This window comes from Excalfactoria chinensis, chromosome 19 (assembly GCF_039878825.1).
Source record: "Excalfactoria chinensis isolate bCotChi1 chromosome 19, bCotChi1.hap2, whole genome shotgun sequence".
NCBI lineage: Eukaryota > Metazoa > Chordata > Aves > Galliformes > Phasianidae > Excalfactoria > Excalfactoria chinensis.
In genome coordinates this window covers 7,548,820-7,574,908 of record NC_092843.1, presented here as the reverse complement: position 1 = coordinate 7,574,908, position 26,089 = coordinate 7,548,820, and the positions used below count along the sequence as shown (strand labels likewise).

Sequence of the window (26,089 nt, the reverse complement as noted above, 5' to 3'; positions counted from 1 at the left end):
TAACTGTCTGTTCCTGGTACCTCACACCTGGATCGGCCTCCCCTCCCCGCTGCCTTCGCTCCCTGTCTCCCAAGAGCTCAGCTCAGCCAGTAACTGCCGCCTGCTGTGCTGAGTGGATGGCAGCTGCGGGTCTGACTTCAAACCGGTGCCATTGCCTTTTTGTGGGACACGCTGGGATGTTCTGCGCCTCGTGGCCGTGTGCCCAGTGCTCAGGGTTTGTCCCCTTCCCCTTCCTTCAGGCTCGCTTGTTTGGTTTGTGCTGATAAGCTGCAGGTCGGGACTCTGTGACGTTGCCAGGGGCTGATCCGTGCCTTCAGGAATGAGGCAGCCCGAGTGGCTCTTGGGGAGCTCCGTGCCCCTGCTGTCCTAACCTCTGTGGGATGTTTGAACAGAGTTCAGAGCAAGCCTTTGCTGTCATAAAAGCTCTGTGGCATACAGCATTTGTCCTCTGTTCTTCCCAGCCTTGCTCTTGCCACAGGTTTCAGTGGGCCTCAAGTATTTGAGAATCCGAAACCCGTTCAGCTCAGTGCGAGCCGCGGCCCGGAGCCTCTCACTGGAAGCGCCGAGGAGAGCGGCTGCAGGAGCGGAGATCCGCCGCAGGACGAGCAGAGCCGCCCTCGGGCTCAGCCGCTACGCAGCACCCCGGGCTGCAAAGAGCGCCGTGCGGTGCGCGCTGCTCCGCTCCGTGCGCGGCCAGGGGCTGCAGCGGGCAGTCAGGGCTGGGAGCTTTGCAGGGCTGGGGGCACGGGTTTGGTTTTAGGGCCCAGCTTGGCACGTGGGAGCGCTGTGCGTCTCCTGCCCGCTCCCGACGCGGCGTTTCGCTCAGTACCCGCGGGCGGTGCGGGGCGCTGCGCTCTCGCTGTGCTCACCACGCGGGCTCCGTCCTCGCACGATGCACGCGGCGCTCCGTGCGGCGCCTCCCACACCCACCGCAGCTTTGACGGCCCCGCCGCTTTATTGCCGCGCTCACCGGCCCGCAGCTTTATGAGTTTTCCTACGAGCAGTTTCAAGGAGAAGGCGATGACCTTATCACGTGCGCCGTGATTTATGGCCGAGGCGGCCGGGGCCGTTCGCTCCCCATGCGGGATCTGCTGGAAGGCGAGGGCCGCGTTTCCGTGGGGTCAGCGCGTGGCCGAACGCTGCGGGGCTGCAGAGCGGGGCCGTCCCGTGGCGGATCCCCCCGTGGGCTCCCGCCCGGCGGCTTCAAAGCTCGGGTGTCAGCTCGGGCTGCGAACCCTCTTGGTTTTATTATTATTACGAATTGCGTTACCCGGATAAGTCACCTCGCGGCTCCCCGCCCCGCGGCATCCTCACACCGCCCTGCAGCACCTCTCCTCCCCAGCGCCACGTCCCCGTTACTTCTGCACGGCGATGCTTCTCCCGTTACCGCCCCGCTGACGGAGTGCGAGCAGCTGCGCGGCTGCACGTGGGCAGAGCTCGGGGTGCGCGGGGAGCCCTGGCACGGAGCGGCGCCTCCGCGGGCAGCGCCCGTCCCGTCCCGTCCTGTCCCGTCCCGTCCCGTCCCGTCCCTTCTCCCAATTCCCTCCCGCGGCCCCTCGGGGATCCGAAGGATTTCATCGGCCCGAACGGAAAGGACCTTTTAATCGAATTCAGCGCCCTGGAGCTCGGGGAAGGCGCGGCCCTGCGCTCGGAGGAGTCCCCGCGGCCGCGAGGTGGCACCACGGCCACGGCCCGGCCCCAGCGAGGCCACCGAGCGCGGCTCCCGGTGCGGAGAGCGCGGCTGTGCGTGCGGGTCCCGTCGGCGCGGTGCACGGAGGGGATGCGCTCGTTCCCCTCTCGGTACGCACGGCTGCCCCCGGAGGAGCCCGTGGGTGTCCCACTGGGGACGCTGGTGCTCGCGGAGCCGCCCCGGGCAGTGCGATCCCGGTGGGGCCGGAGCGACAGCGCGGCTGTTCTCCCTCGTGCCGTCGCCCTTTTGCCCCCCGTGGGCACAGACCTCTCGCTGCGGTCCGGGCGTCCCGCGGGGCGGTAGGAAGGTGCCCAGTGCGGGGTCGCCGTGCGGATACCCCTTTGGAGACGCCGCGGAGATGCGCCCCGGGGACGCCGTGGGGACGATGCTCCCGGGGACGCGGTGCTCCACGAAGCTCCCGGTCTGCGGCAACCTGCGGCCTCGCCGCTCCCCTCCTCCCCACGCGAGGAGACGGGCACGGCCGTTGGCTGCTTGGCGATGGCGCGGCGGCAGCGCAGTGCCAAGCACCGCGGCTGAGCGATGGGCAGCAGGGCAGGGGTGGCTTCCAGTGGCGGGGTCGGAGGGGAGAAGCCAATCCTCAGCCCACGGCTGCTGTCTCCCCTGTAAAAAAATGGCTCGGCGCTGTCTCGCTCCCGACCCCCGCTAATTCGGTGATTTTTAACCTGTCCGCCTCCCTCCTCTCCCTCCTGCCCCGTGCGACCTCGGGCGCTCCTCCTCGGGGCAGCTCCGGGGTCACCGCTGACGGATGGACCCCGCACCCCACGTAGGGGCCGGGGGGAGCCGGGGAAACGCGGAGCCACGTCCCTCTGTGCCACCCACACGCCGTGGCCCGCACTGCCCTGGGGGCCCCGTGTTCCGAGCCCGATGCGTCCGCCTGGATGTACCGGCACGCCTCGGCCCCACGGGGCCCCTCGATGGCACCGGCTGTGCTGGCACAGGCAGAGGCTGTGGGAGGCCAGAGCGGGACAGAGGTGGTGAGGAGCCCTGCGCTTTCTCCTTCTGAGATGGGTTTGCAGCACAAAGGGGAGGGAAAGCTGTGTGAAATGTGACATTTGCCCATCAAACCGAGTTGGCTGGTGCACAACTTGCCGCATCTCGCCTGAGCATCTCCCCGTGCTGTGCAGGAGCTGCGTGCGGTGTCACCACCGATGGGCAGATGCCGGTGACTCGGGGCCACCGGGCAATGCCACCACCCCGATGCCACGTGAAACATCCCGGCCCAAAGCCTGGGACAAAGGCGGCTTTGAGGACCCGCGGGGCCGTGCTCGGGCGGCTGCTGAAATGTGTGAAACTCGGCTCCCGTCGGGCTTCTTCCTGAAGCGGAACTGTTCTCAGAGAAACATTCCCCTCCACCGGCCCTAATGGCTTTTCTCTGTGCGCCTGCATTAATGAAGGCGAGGCCCAGCCTCATCGGAGGGAAGCCATGCAAGTAATTGCCTGAATTTTAAATTCGGGGTTATGATAGGGGAATCAAAGTCACGCTGCAGCCGCCGCGGTTCCACACCATTGAGTGCTGCAATTTTCCTCCGCTTTTTGCCCTCCCCTCCGATGGACCCCACCGTGGGCTGAGGCTGCCCCATCCCGGGCTGAGGACGCCGCGGATGGGTCTGAGTGTGGGGTGAGGCCACATCTGGTGGTGTTTGCTGGCCCTGGAAAGTCCCCCTGCACCTATCTGTGCTGTCTGCGGGCTGCTGGGCTGCACTGTCCCTTTGCCATTGCAGCTGCGCTCATCCCCACCTTCCCAATGGAACGACCAGCGGTGTGTGCCGCCATCCACGTACTGGGGTTGGAGACTCACAGATGGGGCACGAGCCAGGGGATGGCACAGATGGGGGCTGCGGGTACCCGGCTGGGGCTCCTTGCACTGCACGGAAGACCCCGCAGCCCCTCCAGCATCCCTCTGGCACCGCTGCTTTTGTTTTCCCAGAAAACAATCCCGCCTCCCGAGCTGGTTCCAGCTCACTTCACCTCCTCTTCGTCTTAAAATTAATAAAAAGTCTGTGGACAGGGGGCTGCTCAACAACGCAGAATGGCATGTGCACAATGTGCGCCCCACGAGGGGGGACAGTGCTTTGGAAAGCAAAGGTGCCTCCCTGCCCCACTCAGGTCTTGGGAATCTGGTGCACTGGGGGTGGGAGGCTGTGCCAACAGGGTGAGGACAGCAGGGCTGTGCCGATGGGATGAGGGTGGTAGTGCCATAACAGAGGGATGGGGATGGTAATGCCATACGAATGGGATGGGATGGCAGTGCCAATGGGATGAGGCCAGGCCCCGCTGTGCATGGCCATGCATAGGGAGCAGCTCTGAGCCGGGGCTCCTGTTGGGGAGCCATTTGCACAGGCTCAGACTCATGACCCCATGTTTGGGGTTTGGGCCACTGTTGTGGTGTTCTTTGTGCTGTGATTCCTCTGCAGATAGCATTGTTTGCTGTGACACGTAAGCCTGGTGACAATATGAGCGCTCTGGCACTGATTTCATTTGCACTGCTCTGAGCTCTCCTAGCTTGCCCCGGTTTCAATGTCTTTTTATAGCCCAGCAGAACTTGTTTTCCTGTACCAGTGAACCATAACCTGAGTGTGGGCTGGGAGCTGCAGGGGACACAAGCAGGGTTTGGGATGGCTGCTCGGTCACGTTCGCACCCACCATCCTTCTGAGAGACCCCACTCCTGGGGGTGCTCGGACACAACACCCCTTCTGGCTCAGCCTGTGGGGAGCCCACAGGGAGCCCCTGCGCCCTGAACAGGGGGGTCCTGGCATGAGATTGGGGGCTGTGGGTGGATGTGGGGCTGTGTGTCCCTGTGGGCAGTATAGGGGGACCCACAGTGTGCTGCCCCCCCAGAGCCCTGCAGCTCAGCAAAGGACAGGCGAGCAAAGGCGGATTATGAAAGTGTTTCTTTGCTTTGCTTTTGAGAAAGGAGAACTTCAAAGGGGCCATTTATCACCAGACAAAGAGAGTGGCGAGTTATTTGCAAAGTGTATGGAGAAGCATTCATTACTGGAGTGCAGACCGGTGCTGCAGCCGGGTGTCTCCCTGCCCACCTTGCTGCGGCCTCGCAGTGTCCCCAGCCTGTGCCCTGTCACCTCTCCTTGTCACTCCTCCATTGCAGGAGGTGCAGTGGCAGCGGGTCCCTGGCTGTGTGGCTCAGCACCGTGCTGCAGCCGCTCCCCACAGTAGCACTTGGTGCTGGGGACCCTAAGCATGCAGCTGGGAACAGGGAACCCTGGGCCGAGCACCCACCCCTGCTTTGTGCATGGCCTCAGCAAGCACTGGGGGGCAGGGGCTGGGCAGCGGGTGCACGTGGTGCCCCAGCCTGGTGTCCCTGGGCGGGTGGCACGATGGTACATGTGGCATTTCCTGGTGGCTGCCACCCGCTCTGCACCCCGCCGGGTGTGCGGGCCGGCACACAGCGCGGCACAGCTCTGCCTTTCATGTCTGAGCCTCCCGAAACCACAGCTTCCCTTCGCTGCCGCGCGGGGATCAAACACGGGTCATATTTAATAAAGGTGGGGATGGGAGAAGGCTCCATAACATTACGTCACCTCGGTGCGGGGGAGGCGGGGGTAGGGAGGGAATGCAAAAATCTCGGCGTGAGTGGGGGCAGAGGAGAAAACATCTCAGCGCGGGGACTTAATGGCCCTGTGCCGGTGGGAACGCTGTTGCCCACTGCCCGCGGGGTCAGGGCGGTGTGTCTGCATGCGCTCAGCCGTTAAATGAAACTGTAAGAAAAAATGAGAGGCAGATACAAAATGCGTGAAGGCGTCCGTGGCAGAATTCCCCCCGCGCCGTGTGAGTCACGGCAGGGTGGCCTTTGGGAGAAATCCCCTCCTGGCAGCCCCGGGCACCGAGCTCAGACCCGCAAATGCAAATGGAGACGGGGGAGTGTGGCTGTGGTCCTTCTGCCCATCCCACTCGCATGGTGCTGGGAACAAAGTCCCCACTGCCACTACTGTGCCTGTGCCCGACCCCACCGTGCTCGGGGCCTGGGGCTCACGGCAGCGAGTAGAGTGTGTTCAGCTCACAGAAGCACAGAGCTGGTGTGGGGTGGGTTGGACACGGAGGGTCGTGGTTCCCCATTCCCAGCTGCGTGCTCTCCATGTGGGAGCTCAGACCGATGCTTGGACCACGCCAGCACCATCCTGCTGGGAAACTTTGTGCTCCCATCCCACGGGGCTCCCGCTGCCCCCCAGCCGTGGTGAGCGCGGCCTTCTGCTGAAGGGAGTTAATGAGCTGTGCCCGACAGCGGTGGGAACGGGCAGCAGTGGGGCTCCTGACAGCGCTCAGAGGAGCTGGGTGTGGAGGAAGGGGGAAGAGCAATAGGGTGAGAGAGATGGACCAGAAAACAATATCCACTTCATTAGCCAGGTGGCTCCGAATGTGTGGAAATAGGACAAAGTCTAGGTCACCCACTGTGACAGAACATTATTATCATGCGATGCCATGAAGCCGTGCAAAGACCAAGTCAAAGCTCACTGGCCCACTTGAAAGGGACAGGGGAGCTGCCCTGGCCCGAGCTGTTCCCAGGCTGCGGTCCCACGCACGGCCCTGTGGCCACGACCAGCAGCAGTGCGGGGTCAGCTGCGTCTGAGCCCATGTCCCAGTGATGGGAGTGCGGCTGTCAGGGACCCAGAAGGCAGATACGTGGGTCTGAGAGCAGGGCAGAGGGAGAGCTCTTGGCCAGGCTGCTGGGAGCAGGGCTGGGTCTTAGGTTGGAGCCCTGGGGGCTTTTCTGTCCTTTCTTCTGTACACTGTGCTCATGCAAAACCTGAACCATCACACACCTGTCTGCCGGATCCCTGCCAGGCATGCAGGGAGGTTTCCTGCTCCCTCAACACACTGCCCCACATTTTCCCGGTGGGCTCAGTGAGGGCAGAGAGCCCTGCCCCAAATGGGCTCCTAAAGGGCTCAGGGTCTGCCAGGCACTGGTGGCCGTTGGGACATTTTAGGACTCCTGGAGCCCTCGAGGTGGGCAGGCAGCGATGGCTCCAGGGATGCTGTGACAGTCTGAGCCTGGGCTGAGAGTGCTGGGCATGGAGTGGCCATCTCAGAAAGCACTGCCACCCATTGCCAGGGCACGGCTGCAGGGCACCGGGCTGTGCAGGTCGCTGGGATGGGAGGTGATGGGTGAAGGGTTCGGGTATTGTATTTCCCCACGTTGTGTTCAGTGATGTGCTGGTGCCTCTTGTATCTCTCCTGCTTTGGTTTGGGTCAATTTGCTGATCTTTTGTGACTCAGTGCGTTCGCAGCAGGAGGAGAAGCTCTTTTTGTTCAGGTCCCCGATGCCTTCCGCTGCCCCCACCCCCGCGGCTACCGGGGCTCGAAGGGCACTCCGCATTCCCGAGCGGCGCTACCCCGCAGAGTCCCATTCGCCACATTGCCGCGACTCCTCCGCGGAGCGGTGCCTGACCCCGCGACGGGACCCCTCCGGGACCCCGGCTGAGGACCCTGGGACCCGGCCCCGCGCAGCCCCACGGGGTTTGTACGGCGGGGCTCAGCCCCGAGGCAGCGCCCGGCTCCGCGCTGTGCCGCTCCGAGCGGCCCCCGACGGCACTCCGCGCTCCGCGCCGGGGCCGGGCCGCTCCCCCGGAGCACCGCACCGCTCGGGGCCGGGCCGGGCCGAACCGAACCCCGCTTCGCCGCTGCCCCGAACGCTCCGCGCCGCTCCTCGGGGCCTCACGGCGGCCGCGGGCAAAGTCCGTCCCAGCGCGGCCGATAAGGGCCGGGCGGGGGCCGGGCCGCGGCGGGCGGGGACGCGGGGTTCGCTCCCGGAGGAGAGGCCCTCCCGGAGCTGATTTGCATAAGGTATAATGCCTAATGGAGGCGGTCATGGCTAGGTAGAGGGCGGCCCGCGCCCCGCACAGCCTGCCAGCCGGGGCGGAGCGGCAGGTGCCGGAGGGAGGCGGGCCGGGCCGGGCCGAGCGCGGGGAGACCCGGGACCATGGTGTCCCAGCTGAGCGCCCTGCAGCGGGAGCTCCTGGGCGCCCTGCTCAGCTCCGGGGCCACCAAGGAGGGGCTGATCCGCGCCCTGGAGGACATGGTGCCCGCCGCCGGCTTCGGCGTCAAACTGGAGAGCCTGCCGCTGTCCCCCGGCGGGCCGCCCGACGGCAAGCCCGGCTTCGTGCCGCTGGCCAACGGGCACGGCAAGGGCAAGCTGTCCGGCGACGAGGGCTCGGAGGACGGCGACGACTTCGACACGCCGCAGATTCTCCGCGAGCTGCAGGCGCTCAACACCGAGGAGGCCGTGGAGCAGCGGGCAGAAGTGGACAGGATGATCAGGTAACCGGCGGAGCGCTGCGCTCCCGCGGCCCCGTGCGCCGCTCCGGGGTTCGCTCCCGAGGAGCCCGTCCCGGCAGGGCGCTGCCGCCGCCCCCTCTCTCACACCGAGAGCGGCGCGGTGCCGGGCAGTGCCGCCGCCCCGTCGGGTGTTCGTCGCCCGCCGCGGTGGAGGGGTCAGGGGCTCACGGGCTCGCGGCCGCCCGGGGCTCGGCTCCGTCCTCCCTCCGCGCCGGGAGATAAAACATAAACTGCAGCACGTGGAGCTCGGAGTGTTATTAATTTATTTCTATAAATCATCAACAGAAAGATACACAAAGAGCCGCGATTAGGGCGAGCGGAGAGGCGGGTTATTCATTGCCGGAGTTGTAAACCAGGCGGGGAGGGGGAACGAGGAAACCCCCAAACGCGGCGGTTCGGGTCCCGTTTCGTCGCGTCCCGGGGGATGCGGCTCCGCGCCCCGCTCTGGCCGAGCCCGTTCGCTCCGTGCCGTGCGGGGCCGCGCAGAGCCGGGCCGGACCGGGGCGGGCCGTCAGGGAGCGGCGGAGCAGCCCTGCGCTCGTCGGGGGCGATTCCCCGCAACTCCCGGTGCCGGCAGCGGGGCTCTGCTCCCAACACACGGAGGCGGATTCTGCGTGGGAGATCTCGCGTGTCCCCAGCGCCGTTCGTGTCCGTCTGTGCGGCCGGGCAGCCCAGCCCAGCCCAGCGGCGTCGGCGGCAGCGATTAGGGCTCGGATGGGACCCGCGGGAGCGGACACCGCAGCGGGCCGCCATCCGCTCGCCGGGCGCTGCTGCTGTCGCACTGCCCCGCTCCCTGCCGCTGCGGCCCCGGGGGTGCGGGAGGGCTCTGCCCGAGAAGCAGTTCTCCCACAGGTGTTTCTGTGCAAAGTTTGCCTTCGGTGCAAACAAGAGCAGGCACATGTCCCTGAGGAGCCTTCTGCAAAGAGCTTCTGTTTGCTCTAAGAGAGCCCTTTGTACTTGGAGAAAGGCGGCCGGGGCAGGAGCGTCGGGAGCCGTCGATCTCTGCCCCTCCGTGCTGCTGAGCCCGCTCTGCTACCATCCCGCGACCCCCGGCTCCGCTCCGAGGCTGCCCACGCGGCCGCAGAGGTGCACGGCCCCGACCTGTGCCGCGCTGCCCCGTGGGCACCTCCGTGGGCCCCAAAGGGCTCCGCGCTGGGGGAGCTCTGACCCGCGCTGTGCCCCGCTGTGTGCGCAGGGAGATGCAGATTAGATAGATCCCCGATGGAGGGAACCGGCTTTATAATCCATCTGTATAAATTCTTGGCATTTTTCTCGGAGGATGTGGAGCGTATTTACCTGTTTCCAAGGCTGACCCAGAGGGCGACCGGGTGTGGGCCTGGGGGACAGGGATGGGCTCTGCCCCCCTCCCCCCTTCCCCGGGCAGTGCTGCCCACACTCGGGCCGTGCTAACGCGGCGCTCAGCTCGGTGCCAGCGGCCGCACGGGGCGGAGGAGGGCCGCGGGGTGAGAGCTGTGAACTGGTTTGCAGTGCCGCCCAGCACACCTGGGGCATCGCTCCTTTAATTCTTCCTCCCGATGGAGGTTTGGGGACAGAACCCCCAGATTGGTTTGTGCCGAGTTGTTGAATGGAAATGTTTTCCTCTCTGGCTTTTCAGGTTCACCAAAAAGAGAGAGGAAAAAAAAAAAAATAAAAAAAATAGAAGAGGTGAACAAACACTCAAACGTTTCATTTTGGGTCAAGTCCAAACATTTTGTTTAACATGAAACAAAATGTTTGGGTTTGGTTTCAGGCTGTTTAACCCTTCTGAATACGGTCAAGTTGATTTGTAAAGAAAATCGTTGCTCAGAAATTCAGAGCTGAAGGGTTGTTTGCAAAGCACAGGAACGGAGCGCTTTGGAAATGCTGAAGTTAGAAATTATTCACGTATTAAGGTGAAGGGAAATGTGAGGACTTTTGGACTCATTCCCACTTTGTTTGTTTGTTTGTCTGTTTTTTTCCCCAGCCCAAATACTGGGAATAAAATTCCATTTCAATTCCGAAATCACAACAGTAACCCAAAGTCACTTGTTTTGCATTTTCATGGTGTGCACTGGAGTGTTGGCTCCGGGCTCCGGCAAAGCGATGCCCTTGTGTTAGCCAGGCTGCTGTCAGGACAAACTCTGTTCCACCAACTCGTTAGGACCCAGTAATTGGTGAGCAGGATGGAGCCCAGCTCCCGCAGCAATGCACTCCTCCCGCACGGGCTCGGGGCACACGGCTCCATCCCCGCAGTGGGTACCCCTGGCTGTGGGCGCTCCTTGGGACCTGAGCAATTTTGTTTCCTTGCTGCATTTGGGACAAAAAGTAAGAAACCTTTTTGTTGGGTTTTCCCCCCTTGACAGGATGAAGGATCCAAAATAATGAATGAACTGGAAAAGCGCTTGGATGGTTATTCCAAGCATTATTTGAGTGCACGACTGTGACCAGGTTCAGGTTCCACACCGATTTCTCAGTGTTGAACCATTTCCTTTCACTCCATGTTGGTGGGTGCTGTGGGATGAGCCGTGGGGCCGGGGCACACTGTGGGTGTGTTGGCCGCCCCGTCCACCGTTGCATCATGTCTCCATTGGGAAATGCGTGCCCTGTTTTGGTTTTGGCTGCAGTTTTGTTGGTTCCCCAAACTGGTGCCAGGCATCAGATGGGCAGCAAAGTAGTGTGGATTTAAGGATGAGACAATTTGCACCTGGATTGATTCTGATGGAGTTGAATTGGAGTGTTGAAAAATACCAAAGACTGTCTGAAAATGACGATGAGGGGCTCAGCTTGGGTTGGCGCACGGGGCAGGAATCTTTGCCAGAATAGTGGATCTCCATCAATAATCGTGGGGTTCCATCATGGGAAAAGGCAACCGTGGAGCAAAGTTAACCCTCATTTTCCTCCACCCTCAGTGAGGACCCGTGGCGGGCGGCGAAGATGATCAAGGGCTACATGCAGCAGCACAACATCCCGCAGCGCGAGGTGGTGGATGTCACCGGCCTCAACCAGTCGCACCTCTCTCAGCACCTCAACAAAGGCACCCCCATGAAGACACAGAAGCGGGCTGCCCTCTACACGTGGTACGTCCGCAAGCAGCGGGAGATCCTGCGGCGTAAGTACCGGGGAGCAGGACGGGCAGGGGCCACAGCTGTGGGTGGGGGCGGAACGCCAGCTCCCCTCCGGAGGGGTTTTGTGGGTCCAAGTGATTGAGGCTGTGGGAAGAGCGGGTGAGAGCCCCTCTGGATTGCAGCAGTGCCGTGCGAGCTGCCCCGAGCCCACCAGAATGGCTGAATCTGTGCGAAGGAGATTAAGGATTGCACACAATTAGATCCATCTCCCGGCTCTCCCCCCTTTTCTTCCCCCCTTTCTGAACACACTCACCTTCTCTGCAACTACTTCCAAAAAAAAAAAAAAAAAAAAAAGAAAGAAAAGAGAGGAAAGGAAAAAAATCCTAAATCTGTGGGAAGGTCTCATAAAGCCTGAATTATTGACAGTGTGGATGGTGCTGACTGCACACCCCGAGCTGTGCTGGTGCTGCGTGCCTGGGGAGCTGCACTGCAGGAATCCCCACGGCCTGGCTTGGAGCAGTGCTTGCGTGGGGCGGGTGCTGTGCTGAGCCCCCCGGCCCCCAGCCCCAAAGGATGCAAAATCCAAAGGCAGAAAAGGGCTCAGCCCCGAGTGCCGCTGCTTTGAAGGTGCACCTGGAGATGTTAAAGCAAACAGAGCTGCTCCAGCCGTGCCCCACGCCTTCCCCTGTTGTCACAAGGGGAAAAGCCATTATAAAAAGAGGGAGAATTCCCCTGCAAAATGGAGAATAATAAAAACTCCCATTAATCTCCCTTTATGGCTGTGGTGACAGGTGCCTGGCGGACATGGGAAGGTCACCCTGGTGTGGGGCCGGGCTCCTCTGGGAGTCCCTTTGGGCACAGGGTGGGCACAGGCAGGGGTCTGTGTACCCGCTGAGCTCCTTTTGGGGGCTGTGGCCCCATCCTCATGTGCAAAATTCCTCCTGGAACAAGTGCACGCCAGCAAAGCCCAGCCATGCGTGTGCATGTACTGCATGTGCCACCCAACAACCACCTGTGCCCACCTGCCTGCGGTGCCCAGCGGGGCCGTGGGTGGGAGGGGGCCGGGGTGGGGGCCGGGGTGGGGGCCGTCTCTGCGCGTGACGGTGACTCTGAGCTCTGAGCGGCGGCTACAGGCCGGGTCACGTCTGCTCCTTTCTCTTTCAGAGTTCAACCAGACAGTCCAGGGGTGTGAAAATAGGACAGACAAAAGCAGTCAGGATCAGCTGCTGTTTCTCTTTCCAGAGTTCAATCAGCAGAACCAGGGGGCTGGCCAGCTCGACGATGCCTGCACCGAAACCCCCAGCAAGAAGATGCGCCGCAACCGCTTCAAGTGGGGGCCGGCCTCCCAGCAAATCTTGTACCAAGCCTACGACCGCCAAAAGAACCCCAGCAAGGAGGAGCGCGAGGCGCTGGTGGAGGAGTGCAACAGGTAACAGCTGCCCTGTGCCATCCTGCAGAAGCTGCACGAGATGCTGGGCTCGTGGCATGCAGTCCCAGGTTTTGGAGTGGTTTTGCTGAGCCACCTGCTGGCTTTGGGCTTAGCTCTGGGCAGCATCCAGAGCAGAGCAAGCTCTGTGCTGTGTTTGGGATGTGGTGGGGGTGCAGTGAGGATACAGCAGAGATGCAATGGGGATGCAGCTGGGATATGATGGACATGGTGAGGGGATGCAGTGAAGGTGCAGCAGGGATGCAGCAAGAGTGAAGCAGAGATACACTGGAGATGTGGCAGAGATGCAGTGGACATGCAACAGGGATGCAGAAGGGATGCAGCAGTGGTGCTGCAGCAAACTCAGAGGGAGGTGGGATGACTTTTATGGGCCTGAGTAGTTGGAAAGAGCAGGTGGGTGTTCAGGAAGGGCTGAAAGCTCCAAACCCTGTGTTGGGAGCTCCCCATCAGCACTCTTGCTCCAACGTGTCCCTTTGCATGCACAGGGCCGAGTGCCTGCAGCGAGGGGTGTCACCATCCAAGGCACATGGACTTGGCTCCAACCTGGTGACGGAGGTGCGTGTCTACAACTGGTTTGCCAACCGGCGGAAGGAGGAAGCTTTCCGCCAGAAGTTGGCTATGGACGCCTACAGCTCAGGCCAGCCCCCGCACAGCATGAACCTGCTGCTGTCCCACGGCTCCCCACACCACAACCAGCCCAGCGCCTCACCGCCCAGCAAGATGCCAGGTGAGATGGGAACGGTGATGCTGGGCAGAGGCAGTGTTGGTCGTGTTTCCGATGAAAAAAGGCATTGTGAGCTCAAGGGTCCGTGCTGTTGAGTTGTTGACCCTGTTGATACTGTTGTTGACACCATTTATGCTGCAGAAAGAGGCACTCGAGGCAGTGCATGGCCATAGTGGTGATGGCCTTGGGGAAAAGATGGTCCATGTTGCCTGTGTTGGCCAAGGGACAGCAACAAGGTTCAGCCCTTGTTGCAATTTCCCCATTGGCTGTAGGATGGGACTCCTCTCAGCAATGGAGCTTGGAGACTCTCTGCTTCCTCTGCAGGCTTGATGGGTGTAGAGAGGTGTGGACGCTGTCCCCACAGTGCCAGCCACGTGGCAGGGGCTGGATTTCCATCCCATCAAGGACAGATTGCTGGGCTGGGCATGATTGTTGGTGCAGGCTGGGCTGAGCAGGGGCGTGGATATGGCTGCTCTGCCTGATGTGGGGAGTTAGGGGTGGGGGATGTGCTGCTGGGGAACTGAAGTTGGTGAAATGAGTGGCTGTGGGCAGAGGGCTGCGCTGAGCCCCACGGTTGGGCTCTGCTCTGCCTGCAATGTGCACTGCTGGGGGATTTGAGCAGGAGATAATGCTGAGAGCAGAGCAGGGACGGTAATCAGGGAGGGCCTGGCGGCATGGGGCAAGAGGCATTGTTGGGAGAACAATCCCCATTGTGCCGCTACCTGCAATCTGCACTCCAAAGCCGCCAGCCCCAGCAAACAGGAGCGAGCACTTTGTGGCGGGCGGTGAGGGGTCAGCACGGGGCCGCAGGCTGCAGGCAGTGTGCCCTGACCATCCCGGTCCCCCCCTTGGGGATGACACCCCAATACCAGGACAGGGAGATACAAAGCAACTGCTTCCCAAAAATTCTCCTACCTGGCTCGTTGCAAGCCCCAGCCTCATTACAAAGGGGAATTAATAGAAGATGCCCAGGGAGTACCGTGGGGAGGGCTTGGAGATGGGGATGGAGCTGTCCTGGGCACCACAAACCCCATGGTGAGATGATGGGGTGGGAGGGCATGGAGATGCCGATGGACGTAAAGCATATCACCCAATGGTGTGGGGACACTGTGGGCACTGGGGACACTGGGGGCACTGGGGACAACAGGGCCGGCAGCCTGACTCATGGTGCAGCTCTCCCTGCAGGGCTGGCCCACAGTGACCAAAATGTGACCCTGCCCCAGGAATGCCCCACACAATGGCGGGGACGGGGTGGACGTTTGCCCTCCTGTCACCGGCTGATTGCTTACAAGGTGCCCTACAAGCACATTGTCAGCAAAATCAGCTGTTTTCTGTGTTGGCCGCCAGGCTTTACAATACCGCACCAGCATGCAGCCCCGCGTTGTCATGGCGTTGTCCCCACCGTGCATGCTTAATTGACAATTAAGCTGGGGCTTTGAACGAACCCCACTGCCTTTGATGTGGCCCCGTCTCTCCAGCGCACTTGCAGGCACCCCGCGAGAGCCTTTGTTTTCTTCTATTAGGGGACGGCAATTATTGGAACCGCAGGCATTTATCTCGAGGCTGTGGGGCCGTTAAGCCCCAACCTTTATTTTCCCGTTGGAGCATTGGCCAGCAGGAGCCAGCCGTGGCTATAGGGCCGCTGACAGCCCATTCGTGGGGGCTTTGAGCTGGGCAGGAGTGATGGCCACGGAGGGGTCAGGAGGGCTCAGCCACCGGAATTCTGTGCTGGTGTGCATCTCCTTACTGAGGAGCAGGAGATGGGCACAGTGAAGGCTGCGCGAGTGGCGAGGGGCTGGTTTAGGGCTGAGGGGCTGGGATGGAGCTCAGCCTGCATTGGGATCCATCAGATGCAGTGGTATTTTGGGACTGCAAGTCTTCAAAATGCCACCAGCTCCTCTGAGAGATGCTGACCCCATCCGTGCTGGGATTTGACCTGTCCTTGCACTGTGCGCGGCGGTGTCTGGAGCCCTCAATGCCTTTAAGAGCTTAATGATGGCGCTGGGACACTGCCCGCACCCTGCTGCCTGCACAGCCCCCCAGGGAAGGAAATTATGGAGCTGAGTATGGCTCAGAGCAGGCATCGCCCCTTGGTCGGGATGGGGACGGTGCTTGGTGAGAAGGCAAGATGATGGCTGGGGGCAGAGGGAGGGCTGTAAAACCGAGCATCCCAGGCGGCCCCTCAGTGCAGGGTTTTTAACTGTTTGGAGGTAAATACTCCAAGCCTTTCTATCTCGGAGGTGTCTCAGATTCCGGACTTTTCCCTTCCTATAGGGGATTATCAGAGATCTCGGTTCCCTGTTTGATTTGAAGGTCACTCGGGGCTTTATCTCATTCCTCGGTGCCATGCGGCAGACTCTGGCTTATGCCATTTTTATCTTCAAGAGCCTCGGGGACAATCAGTGCTGATGAGATTAGGGACGCGCCCCCCCCACCCCACCCCGCTCCCCGCATACAAAGGGCCCCGCAACGCCCCAGCCCCACTTGGACAGACAGCACTGCGAACACTGGAGTGACCCTTTGTGTGTGCACAGCCATAGGAGCATGCGGCATTTTGCACTATTTGTATGTATTTTAGATATCTCTACAGCCACACAGAAAAATATACAAACTCAGCTCCACGCCCCGAGATTCTCCCTAAACTGAAAGGGCAATTTGGGTGACTTTACTTTCTTCAAGAAGAGCCTGCTAATAACTCCCTGGTCCAGAGGTACGTCGCCTTCTATCTGGATCCTGCAGGCTGTTCTCTGATAGCTCGGGCTGTGCAGGTTCTGATTGCAGACCCGGTGCCAGCCGTTGTCAGATTTTACTGTTGCGCTCATTGTGCGGCTCTGTGGGTACAGTGTGCTGTTAGGAGCTTTTCCTGCTTTTATGGGGGGTAATTAGGACTTTATGGCAGCAGCAGAATGGGAGGGTCCAGTCCCAATAAACAGCTTTATAATGGACATAAACTCCGCACCTCGGTAACGTAGCAAGATTAACACTTTAGGGACAATTTGAGTGGCAGCCCCAAAAATGGCCTCAGGTGGGAGTGCAGCCAGGTGTGAGCACTGCAGCTGGCAGTGTCCTGGGATGCTCCATGGGATGCTCCGTGGCATGCACTGCTCTCAGGATGGGCTCCAGAAAGCCCAGGGTGCTGGCTGCAGGGCTGGGACACGGGGTTAAGGCTATGGCAGCCGGAGCCTGCAGCTTGTCTGGAGCCGTAGGGAAGCAGTAAAGCATTTCATGGGCTGTGCAGCTCGGGGACCAAACAATAGCCACGTCCCATAAACAGACTTTTATACTATGGCTGTAGCTCCAGTTGGAAACAAACTCTTTAAGGGCGCAGGCTCGGCGGACAGACTCATTGCTGGGGCTGGATGGGGAGAGGCCAAGGAGGAATAAATCTCGTGCTGGGACTGCGTCACGCTGTGGAAGCACAAGAGAGTGGCGGCAGAACAATCGTGCCTGGCTCTGCAAGGCTGCCTGCCCTGCTATGCCATAAAGCTGAGCTCGGGTGGCCACAGAGCCCCTGGGAGGGAACCACTGTGCCCAGGGTGGGCAGTGTGAGCCGGGAGGTGGGGAGAAGCCAGTCCTGGGGGCACGGCTGGCACAGGCAAGAAAATGGGGCCAGCGATGGCATCTCATGCCTGGAGGCTGTTCCAGCACTATGGCTGCAACTCTCCATCTCCCATGTGGGTGCTTTGATGGGGAGAGGGTGGGAGCTCAGTGGGGATGGGGTACAGGGCGGGATGGCACCTCCATCATGTGGGAGCACTGGTAGAAACGGCAGTAGCAACAGCATGAAGCTCTCACTGTTAACAATGCAATGTGCCATAATCCATGCCAAAATGGAAGGCAGATAATCCCACACACATCCTGATCCAGGAACAGAAAAAAAAGCCAAGGTAAAGAGGTTGAGGCTTCCCAAAGGCCCACAGGGCACATGGGGAAACCCTTTCCCTGCCCCGCAAATGGAAGTGGCCACAGCCCCATGTGTCACCGACCTACACCGGTCCCCTCCAACTCAAATGATTCTCTCACTGTATGACTCTATGATCACACCCACAGCTGTGCCTGGGAACCTCATGCCTTGGCCCCCAGGGTACCCGGACATGCCAGCCCTGGTTGTCTTTCTCAGATGGTTACAGCCTCGCTCTTAGGACTGCAGAGAAATGTGTGAAGATCAGCTTTTAACATCTGCTTCTTAAAGTCCAATTCGTAATGCTGGGAATCTTGGCTGAAATGGGTAGAGTGTGATCTGGGACTTAATTCTTTTTTTTTCTTACTGAAAGCCTCACAGAGTCCAAAAGAGAGTGAAGATTGCCCTGGTAGGTAGCAGACATTGGTGTCCGTCCCACTGAAACACCGCAGACTGTTGTTCTTAAGAGTAACATCTCATTTAGTCCCATGTTTTTCATAACCGCTTCCAGTTTCATAGCCAACCCGATCGCTGTTCCATGGGCTCAGGAACTGCTGTTTAATCTCCTGCCTGTGCTCCTCATCTGTCTTTAAGACCACTGAGAAGAAAGGGCTTTCTTTTTTAATCTCTGCTCCTACTGTTTGAATAGTGCTGCAGCGTCTCAGACCGGCAGCGGCTGAAGCACACTTTGCACGAGGCCGGGACCGCAGGGAAGAATGTGGTGACAGTGCCCTGGTTGAGTAATGTTTACCCGGCCGTCCACTCGTACCGGCAAATATCCACCTGCCAGAGGACATTCTTGTATTATCAGGGATAAAGGGGTTTGCTGGGAAATGATCAGGAACCAGACAGTGCGGGGAGATTCCTATCTGAGGGACATGTTTGGCCAGCTGATGTTTGGAAAATTTGGAGGTGATTAAAATGACTTTTGTGCTTTTGGTGGAGGCAGCGGGGAGCCTGCTGTACGTTCAGTCATTTTGGAGCAAAGCTTCCAGATCCGAGCTATGTCTTATTTTTTCTTTCTGGACTCAGGTTTTATGGCAGCCCTCAGAGCATCCTTGTGGAACTGGAGCTTGGGCAGCACTGGCACCTCCTGGCCAAGGCTCGGTGCAGGCTCAGGGCTCCAGTGGGACTCTTGGTGCCTGGAGCCCCAAAGACCCAGACCCCCAGCTCGGGTCATTCTGGGGAGGGCCCCAGCACATAGGTGATGCTCCCATGGGTTGTGTTCCCAGGAGGGATCTCAGGCCTCCACTTCGATCCCCGGGAGTTCAGTGACCCCAGTGCTGGCTGCCTGTAACAAATGGCTTCTTGCCGGGGCAGCCCTGTAAAAGGTGCTTTTGTTTCCAGTGGGTTTCCCTCGGTTAATTATTTGTGATCTGTAGATGCCTTTCCATGACACATGGCTGATCATATGGTTATCAGTATGGGGCTATTTAGCCAAATTAAATATATTTGTATTGAAGATCCGTGCTCAAGCCAGATTTCTCTCTTCACCTGGGTGGTGGCAGGCTGTGGTGTGGTTGAGCTTGGCCATCGTGCCTGCCATCACCGTGTCCTCCCACTGTGTTAATCACACGCGTGTCAGGAGTGGAGAGAGTGCCTGCAGGCTGTGTCCATTCCCACTGCGGTTTTCATAGAATCACAGAATCATTGAGGTTGGAAAAGACCTCTACGATCATCCAGTCCAACTGCCAGCCCATCCTCCCATGCCCACTGACCACATCGTGTTCTTCAGGGGTCCGGTACGGCCAGGGGGCGAGCAGCGAGGCGGCATCCTCCGGGGCCATCAGCCACCACGGCAGCGGTGCCATGGTCACCACCAGCCAGGCGGTCCTGCAGCAGGTCTCCCCAGCCAGCTTGGACCCGGGCCACGGTTTGCTCTCTCCCGACGGTAAAATGGTGAGTACACCTGGCCTATTGTGGCGGCGGCGCTGATAAGATAAGAGGGCCCAGCGGGCAAAGCAAACACGCTTTCCCCGGGTTTCACACGCGGCCCGTGCTGAACAATGGGGCATTGTGGGGGTGTGGGCGCTCGCCTGTCCCCACCGCCCGCCTCAAAGGCGGCCCCACAGCCCCGGCGTGTTCCCCAAGTGCGGCCCATAAACCTGACAGAGCCCGCTCCGCTTTTATTGATTGCATGCCTTGTGAATTGAATGCGCGCTGGGTGGATCACTGTTTGCTTTCCCCTGCCGATGACATGGGCATTGATAAAGCTCTCATTCATTGCTTTTTCTTAAGCCCTCCTCAGTTCTGAGCTTCTCTGGGAAGCACTTTGCTCCCAGCTCTGCCCCCAGTGTGCTGTGGCTGTGCTGGGTTATGCTGCCTGCAGTGCCCAAAGTGCTCCTGGCTGAGCATGGAGCAGAAATGTGCAGGAGGAGGACAGGATGGGATGGGGTGAGATGGGATGGAATGAGACGGGATGGAATGGAATGGGACGGGATGGGATGGAAGTGAGTATGGCACTCCATGAAGCAGCTGGCACAGCATCACCGTGTGGCTGGTCTGGCCACTCGGCAGCTCTTCCGGGAGGAGGTTTTCCTGCTGAAAGTGAAAGTCACACATGGCTCTTGGCACAGGTTTTCACTTCCATTTTCTTAGGACAATCCCTCAGGGCCAATAGCTGCAGGTCCCCACAAGCCTGGCAGCTGCACATGGGCAAGCTGCATGCTCCTTCCCACAGCTGGAGTGCTTTTGCCCCCCATTTCCCTGCTTTGCTTTCCCTTCTGCCTGCCTCTCACTCATGGGGTCTCCTTGTAGCCCCCTGATCTCAAGCATTGCTCCAGGATAGTTGAGTGTTCTCAGCCATGCAGGGGAGCCATCACAGAGCAACCCCAAGCCCCCTGGCACTCTCCCTCGCTGCACACCCTGCACGCACCCATTTCTCCCTCTGGGTGTGTTGAACCTGTAACCCTGAGCCTTGAAGTCATAAAATGAGTCACGAAGGAAGGCAGCAGCAGGCACAGACAGTGTGGGGCGGGGGACGGGAGGACAAAGCGCTGCCATGAGCTCAGCAGCACAGCAATCTCAGTGCACCCTTTGTGGTTCCTTTAATGGGCATAGGAGCCCCCAGGAAGGGGATGTTTTCAGTGCATGGCAGGGAGCTGCTCAGAGATGCAGAGGGTTAAAGCAGTGTGCTAAAGGCACCTGCAGGCTGCAGCAGCACTGCTGAGCTCTCCATTGCACAGCGCCGTCTGGGGCTGCTCTGCTCCAGCAGCACGCAGCTCTGCCAGCTTATCTCTGATCTTTAAGCAAGGCTAGCTAGTGCTTGCAAGTTATTTAATGAAAATATGCTGTAGGCTGTGGTTTCTAGTAGGTAAACATGTGCCTTTAATTCCCCACATGAAACCAAAAGCTGCCAAGGAAATTGCTGCATCTGAAGGCAATTGGTTTTTTGGGGGAGGAGGAGCGCTGTGGAGATGATGTTATACTCCGTGCTGCTGCTGTGCTGTTCCTGTAGTCCCAGATTGTTCGGTGCTTGGTGGGGTCTTTCCCAGTCCTGCTATTTCTGATTGATCCCATTTGGGAGCAGTGTTTTTGCCCAGTTCTCCCCAAAACGTGCCATGCCACAGGCGAGCAGCATGCGCTTGCCACGAGCTGCCTGCACCACACTGCACTGCGGCGTGGCCTGGCCTTGAAGAAACTTTCAAAGTGGAAAGTACTGGATAAGGAAACATGAGTCACTCCTGTGCTCTGGAATTTATTGATGCCTTTGTTTCGATTGCAATGAGGCTATCTCAGGCTCACATAGGCAGAATAAACAAGGACCGAGTGTCCAGAAGTGTCACACAGCCCAAAGGATGGCTTCAAAATCTGCTCAGTGCAGGAGGTGTCACAGAGGGGTGAGTGTGCAGCAGGTCAATAATGCAGAATTAACCAGGCACTGCCAGAGTCCTGCTACCCCCACGGCTGTCCCAGCACACCCCCAGTGCCTCTGCATGTGTCCAATGGTTGCACACCAGGAGCTGCCTTTGGCCACGTGCACCAGCCTCTACCAACACTGCCATCTGTGTGGTGCAGCTGCAGCCCCTCAACTGGAATTTGTTTCATAAAAGTGATGACTAAGATCACTCTGAGGCCTTTTTTTTTGAATCTGCTTTGCCTTCTTTTTTATGCTTTTCCAAGTTTGTATTTCTCACTTTCCCCTACATCTGTGACAGGTGGAAGTTAATAAGTGTGAGAGTCCTTGGTTGTCCCCAGCAGCAGGAATGCGGACCTGGGGAGCAAATGGCAACTGCGTGGGACACGTCCTGTCCCCGGCGCTGTGCTCTGCTGGAGCTCTGGCAGCTGCTTCCAGGAAGGCTTCACACTGCTGCAGCTTTGCTATTTATTAACATGATAGTGCTTCCAGCCAGGGTCTGCAGCCCACGGGTGCTCCACTGGAAGGTGCCAGTGTGGGTGCAGCTTGTCACCTCCTGGGGGACTTTTTCTGTTCCCTCTGTTGCTGGTTTTGGTGATGGTTGTGGCTGGGAGCCAGCGCCGTGTGCCTGATGGCTGCTGTCTGCTTTGCTCCCTGCAGATCTCTGTGTCAGGTGGTGGGCTGCCGCCGGTGAGCACCCTGACCAACATCCACAGCCTGTCCCACCACAACCCACAGCAGTCCCAGAACCTCATCATGACGCCGCTCTCAGGAGTCATGGCTATTGCACAGAGTAAGTGTGAAATGGGGGGCACATCCGGACCCCAATCTCTGGACCCATTCAGATCCCAGCCCCATTGCTGACACCCTGCTGCGCTCTCTCCCTTTTCCCAGGTCTGAACACCTCGCAGGCGCAGAGCGTCCCTGTCATCAACAGTGTGGCCGGCAGCTTGGCAGCCCTGCAGCCAGTGCAGTTCTCGCAGCAGCTGCACAGCCCACACCAGCAGCCACTCATGCAGCAGTCACCCAGCCACATGGCCCAGCAGCCCTTCATGGCCACGGTCACCCAGCTGCAGAACTCGCACAGTAAGGGGCCTAGCACTTGGGAAATTAACTCCTATGGGAAAGTGACTTCTGCTCTGCTGCCGTGCCACCCATGGTGCTCTCTGTCTGGCTTTGTGCAAGGATTTTTTTTTCCCTGTGGGTTATTATTGTCACATATTGCTTACTGCTCTTGCCTTGGCCACCACTGGCCCTAGTGGTCAGAAAAAGCAAGAGCTTCCCCTCCATGCCAGAGGCACATGGTGGTTTTCTTCCATTTCTTTTATTGTATTCCTGTCTGCACTATATCCATCCCCACACCTATGTGCGTAGCATACTGTCTGCCTGCCTTGCTCCTGCACAAAGGCTGTGGCTGACATTGTTTTTCTCTCCACAGTGTATGCACACAAGCAGGAGCCCCCCCAGTATTCCCACACCTCCCGCTTCCCCTCAGCGATGGTGGTGACAGACACCAGCAGCATCAGCACGCTCACCAACATGTCTTCCAGCAAGCAGGTAATGGCTGGGCACTGGCAGCAGGATTGAGGTGCGGTGGGGTAATTTGGGGTGTTTGCCCCATAGGTCCTGATAGGGACAAGCCCTTCAGCACTGGAAACCTAGCCCAGCCCCTCCATGGGTTCTGAAAAGCCTGTTCATGGATGGCAGCCACACTGGGAACTGGGCAGTGAGTGGCTGTGCTGGATGCTGAGTGTCGGGGTTTGGCCAAGCACTGTGCAGTGAGCAGCTCTGGTCCCTTCATGGATGGTGAGCAGTGCTGGGGCGGCTCTGCAGATGGTGTGGTGGCCTCGACCTCAACCTTTATCTGCCCCACGTCGGCGTAAGACATATCCCAGCTCGAATCAGGTGCACAAGGCCTTGCTCAGACAATAGCCCCTTTCTAAATGCCAGCTCTGGGGACTGTGGGAAATATGCGGCCCTTATTGATTGCTAGATAAATACGAGAGAGCCTTGAACTTGTATCCAGATAAACTCTCTTACCAACCTTAGACAGCAGAGGGGAAAAAAAATGTCTGCAATGACCACAGAGTAAATACGGCGCGGGATTGCTGTGGGACTTCCGCACGGATGCCTGGCACTGTGTTGCTGGGGGGCAAGGCAGGGGCTGGGGCTGGGTGGGAATGGCGGAGGCCCTGGGACTGAGCCATGGGGGAAGGCAAAGCATTCAGCTTGGCCCATCTCAGCTCATTTTGGGCTCCCTCTGCTCTGTGCCCGGCGGTGCGGGAGCGTTCAGGCGCAGCCGAGCTCTCAGGAGCGCCATTTCCTCCGCACAGCTTTATCGGCCCATCTGCTGTGCGCTCAGCCCGAACTGCTCCTGATTAATTGTGCTCTCCTGCCACGGGCTGGCTTTGATGCCGGCTTGCCAAAATGAGCCCGGCACACACAGGAAATGTCCCTCTTGTGGGAATAGCAGCCATCCCTGCCACGGGGCTGCAGCCTGCAGGCCCCACACTCGGCCTGCCCTGACATGGCGCTGCCCGGGGTGGGCAGTGCTCCCTTTCCTTCCCCCATTGTGCTTTAATTGAAGCAGAGAAGAAGGAGATGTGGCTGTTGGTTGGGGCTGGAAGGGGCATGCAGCTCTCGGTTCTTCTGACAATGCTTGAGGCCGAGCCACCATGTTTATTACGTTAGCAAACACCTGATAGCTGTGGCCCGTCCCTAATGACATGTCACGGGAGGCTCCTGGCGTCTCCTTATCTCTGTGTTACGATGTTTGCTGTGCGCTCCAGCCCACAAGGTCACCCCGGCTGCCAGCCCCCACCCCAGCGGTGATCAGGGGACCCTGGGGGGGGCTGGGGTTGGAGCTGTGGCAGCATTGATGGAGCCGCAGGGTCCAGCCTGTCCATCTTGGAGGTGGCAGCAGCACTGGGGACAGCCACTGCTGTCCAGCCAACCAGCACAAACTCATTGGAACAATCCCTGCAATAGGCCCTTTTTTATTAAAAAAAATAACAAATATCATTTTTGTAGGGTTGCAATATCTGGCTCAGAAAGTTCTTTCCTTCTGGCAGTGCAGAGGGCTTAGGACTTGGGGTGTGGGAGGAGATGACCTGGGGAGCCCCGGCCCACCCGGCCCACTGCTCACCACGCTGCTCTCTCCCTCCCCAGTGTCCCCTGCAAGCCTGGTGATGCTCCACACCTCGCTGCCTTTGCACATAGCAACGGGAACTTATTTTCCACAACATCCCGCTGGTGACCCGCACGTCGAGCTGGAGCGAAGCTCAGTGTCGCAGCGAGGAGCTCATTACCCCAACATGTGGCCGCAGCCTCGCAACCCCACGCCGGGGACCAGCCCGAACCCGAACCACGGGACCGCGCCTCTCCTCCCCTCCACGCAGTATTTCCGAGACGTGTCCTGAGGATTGTTTCTTTCCTAAGTATTTGCCTTCCAAGAGGCCATTGGCTCTCCCGAGGAAATAGGAACAAGCTGTACTGGGATGTGGCAGAAGATGGATCGTATTTAAGTTATACTCCTCCACCCGACGGACTGAGAGGGACCCGGGTCTGTTACTTGGCTTTTGGAAGGAGGAATCTCGTGCTGTTGAACTGAGCCAGTTAAGCTGTAAATATAGGTACAGTCTGCTCCACCTTCACCCATCCCCACTCCTATACATAGAGATTTATATAAAAGAAGTAATTTTTGTCCAATTGATGTAAACTATTGTAATTAAGTGCAATTCCCCCATCTGTATATATTGTTCCTGCATTTCTTCTCTCTCTCAGTCTTATTTTTTTTAATTTTTGGTAAAGGTCAGAGCTCTGCACGGTTTTGGTTTTGTATTTTCTTTCTTCCCTTAATGGAGCTAATTAACAAAGAAAACCCTGTGCCTACGCAGAGGCACCAGCACCACTCCCTGCCCCGCACAGGGACAGGCACCAAGCTGAGCCCCAGCAGCTGGGAGACACAAGGAGCTCAGAGGACTCTCCTGTGTTTGAGGACATAGAATAGGGCTGCCGTGGGGTGGACCACTCTGCAGCCAATATACGTCCCAGCCTGGCACCCACTGGGGACACTGCTGTGCACTGCCAGAGCCTTGCCCTGTCTGACTTCCCAAAGCTGTGAAAGGCATCGTCTCACCTGCCATGAGACATGAGCTCCTCCATACCCACATCCCTTTGGAAATGGATTTAATGCTCCTCAGCTGTTTAAATTTTTCTTAAACTTTGTCACGTGTGCCAAATGCTGAGAGTGCTTTAAAGAGGTGGAGAGCAGTGGAGGTGCCTGCCGACAGTCAGCCACTGCTCAGAACACTGGATGCTTTTTCTGGGGCAAGAAATGCTATTTTATGGTATATCTGTACAATAACCATTGTCAGGACTGATAGGAGCAACCCTGTGGGGAATAAGTCATCATGAATCAGAGACTGATATTCAAATTACATTTAATTTAATGTACACCTTAATTAAAAAACATTTTTTCAGACTCGTTGCTGCCATGTGATCTATGACTCCTGCTGCAGCTGAGAGCACTGTTGGGGCACAGCAGGGATGTGAGGCTCAGGGGGCTTCATCTGTTCCATGTGGATGCTGAGGGAAGGGCTTTCAGAGCATTGATCTGGTGTTCACATTTAGGGCCAGAGCAGGACACCCCAATCAAAGCCCTCCTATGTAGTTTCTGTGATTTTTTACTGCCCTAGACAAAAAGTGGAAGAGGATGGGAGGCATGAAGACTACTCCCTTCCCCGGAGACTCAGAAGCATCATGTTCTGTTAGCAAAGTCTGGGAGAAAAGATGCCTGCTTGAAGCAGAGAGATCCGCTGCCCCTCCCTGCTCAGCAATGCCCTTTCAGTGCAGCTCAGCCTTCTCAGTCAGCTCAGATTCTGCTCTCAGACACTGCTTGGGCTCAGTTCCCAGCAGGTCGGGGTGGGAACAGTTTGGATTGTCTTGCTATTTGCCTCCTGAGGTGCTCTCCCTCCCTCAAGGTGGAGGGGTGAATGTTCCCCAGCCGGTGCACATCCAGTGTCAGGCTGACTTTGTCCCACAGAAGAATGGGTAACCCAATGAGAAGGAAGGAGGGAAATAGGCACTACATAATCTGTAGTACCTGAGCTGAT

General features: G+C 58.7%; 1 protein-coding gene across 2 annotated transcripts; it reads left to right on the top strand.

Annotated features, from left to right (window-relative positions):
- Positions 1-7,647: 7,647 nt before the first annotated feature.
- HNF1B (HNF1 homeobox B) lies at positions 7,648-24,164 on the top strand. 2 transcript variants are annotated; one of them, XM_072353635.1, is made up of 9 exons: positions 7,648-7,985; positions 10,892-11,091; positions 12,290-12,476; positions 12,980-13,221; positions 18,855-19,018; positions 21,636-21,768; positions 21,870-22,061; positions 22,414-22,532; positions 24,144-24,164. In XM_072353635.1, the coding sequence occupies exons 1-9, from the start codon at positions 7,648-7,650 to the stop codon at positions 24,162-24,164; spliced, it is 1,596 nt and encodes a 531-aa protein (XP_072209736.1). The 2 variants fall into 2 exon arrangements, with proteins under 2 accessions (XP_072209736.1, XP_072209735.1); XM_072353634.1 differs by having other exon boundaries at positions 12,212-12,476.
- Positions 24,165-26,089: the final 1,925 nt, after the last annotated feature.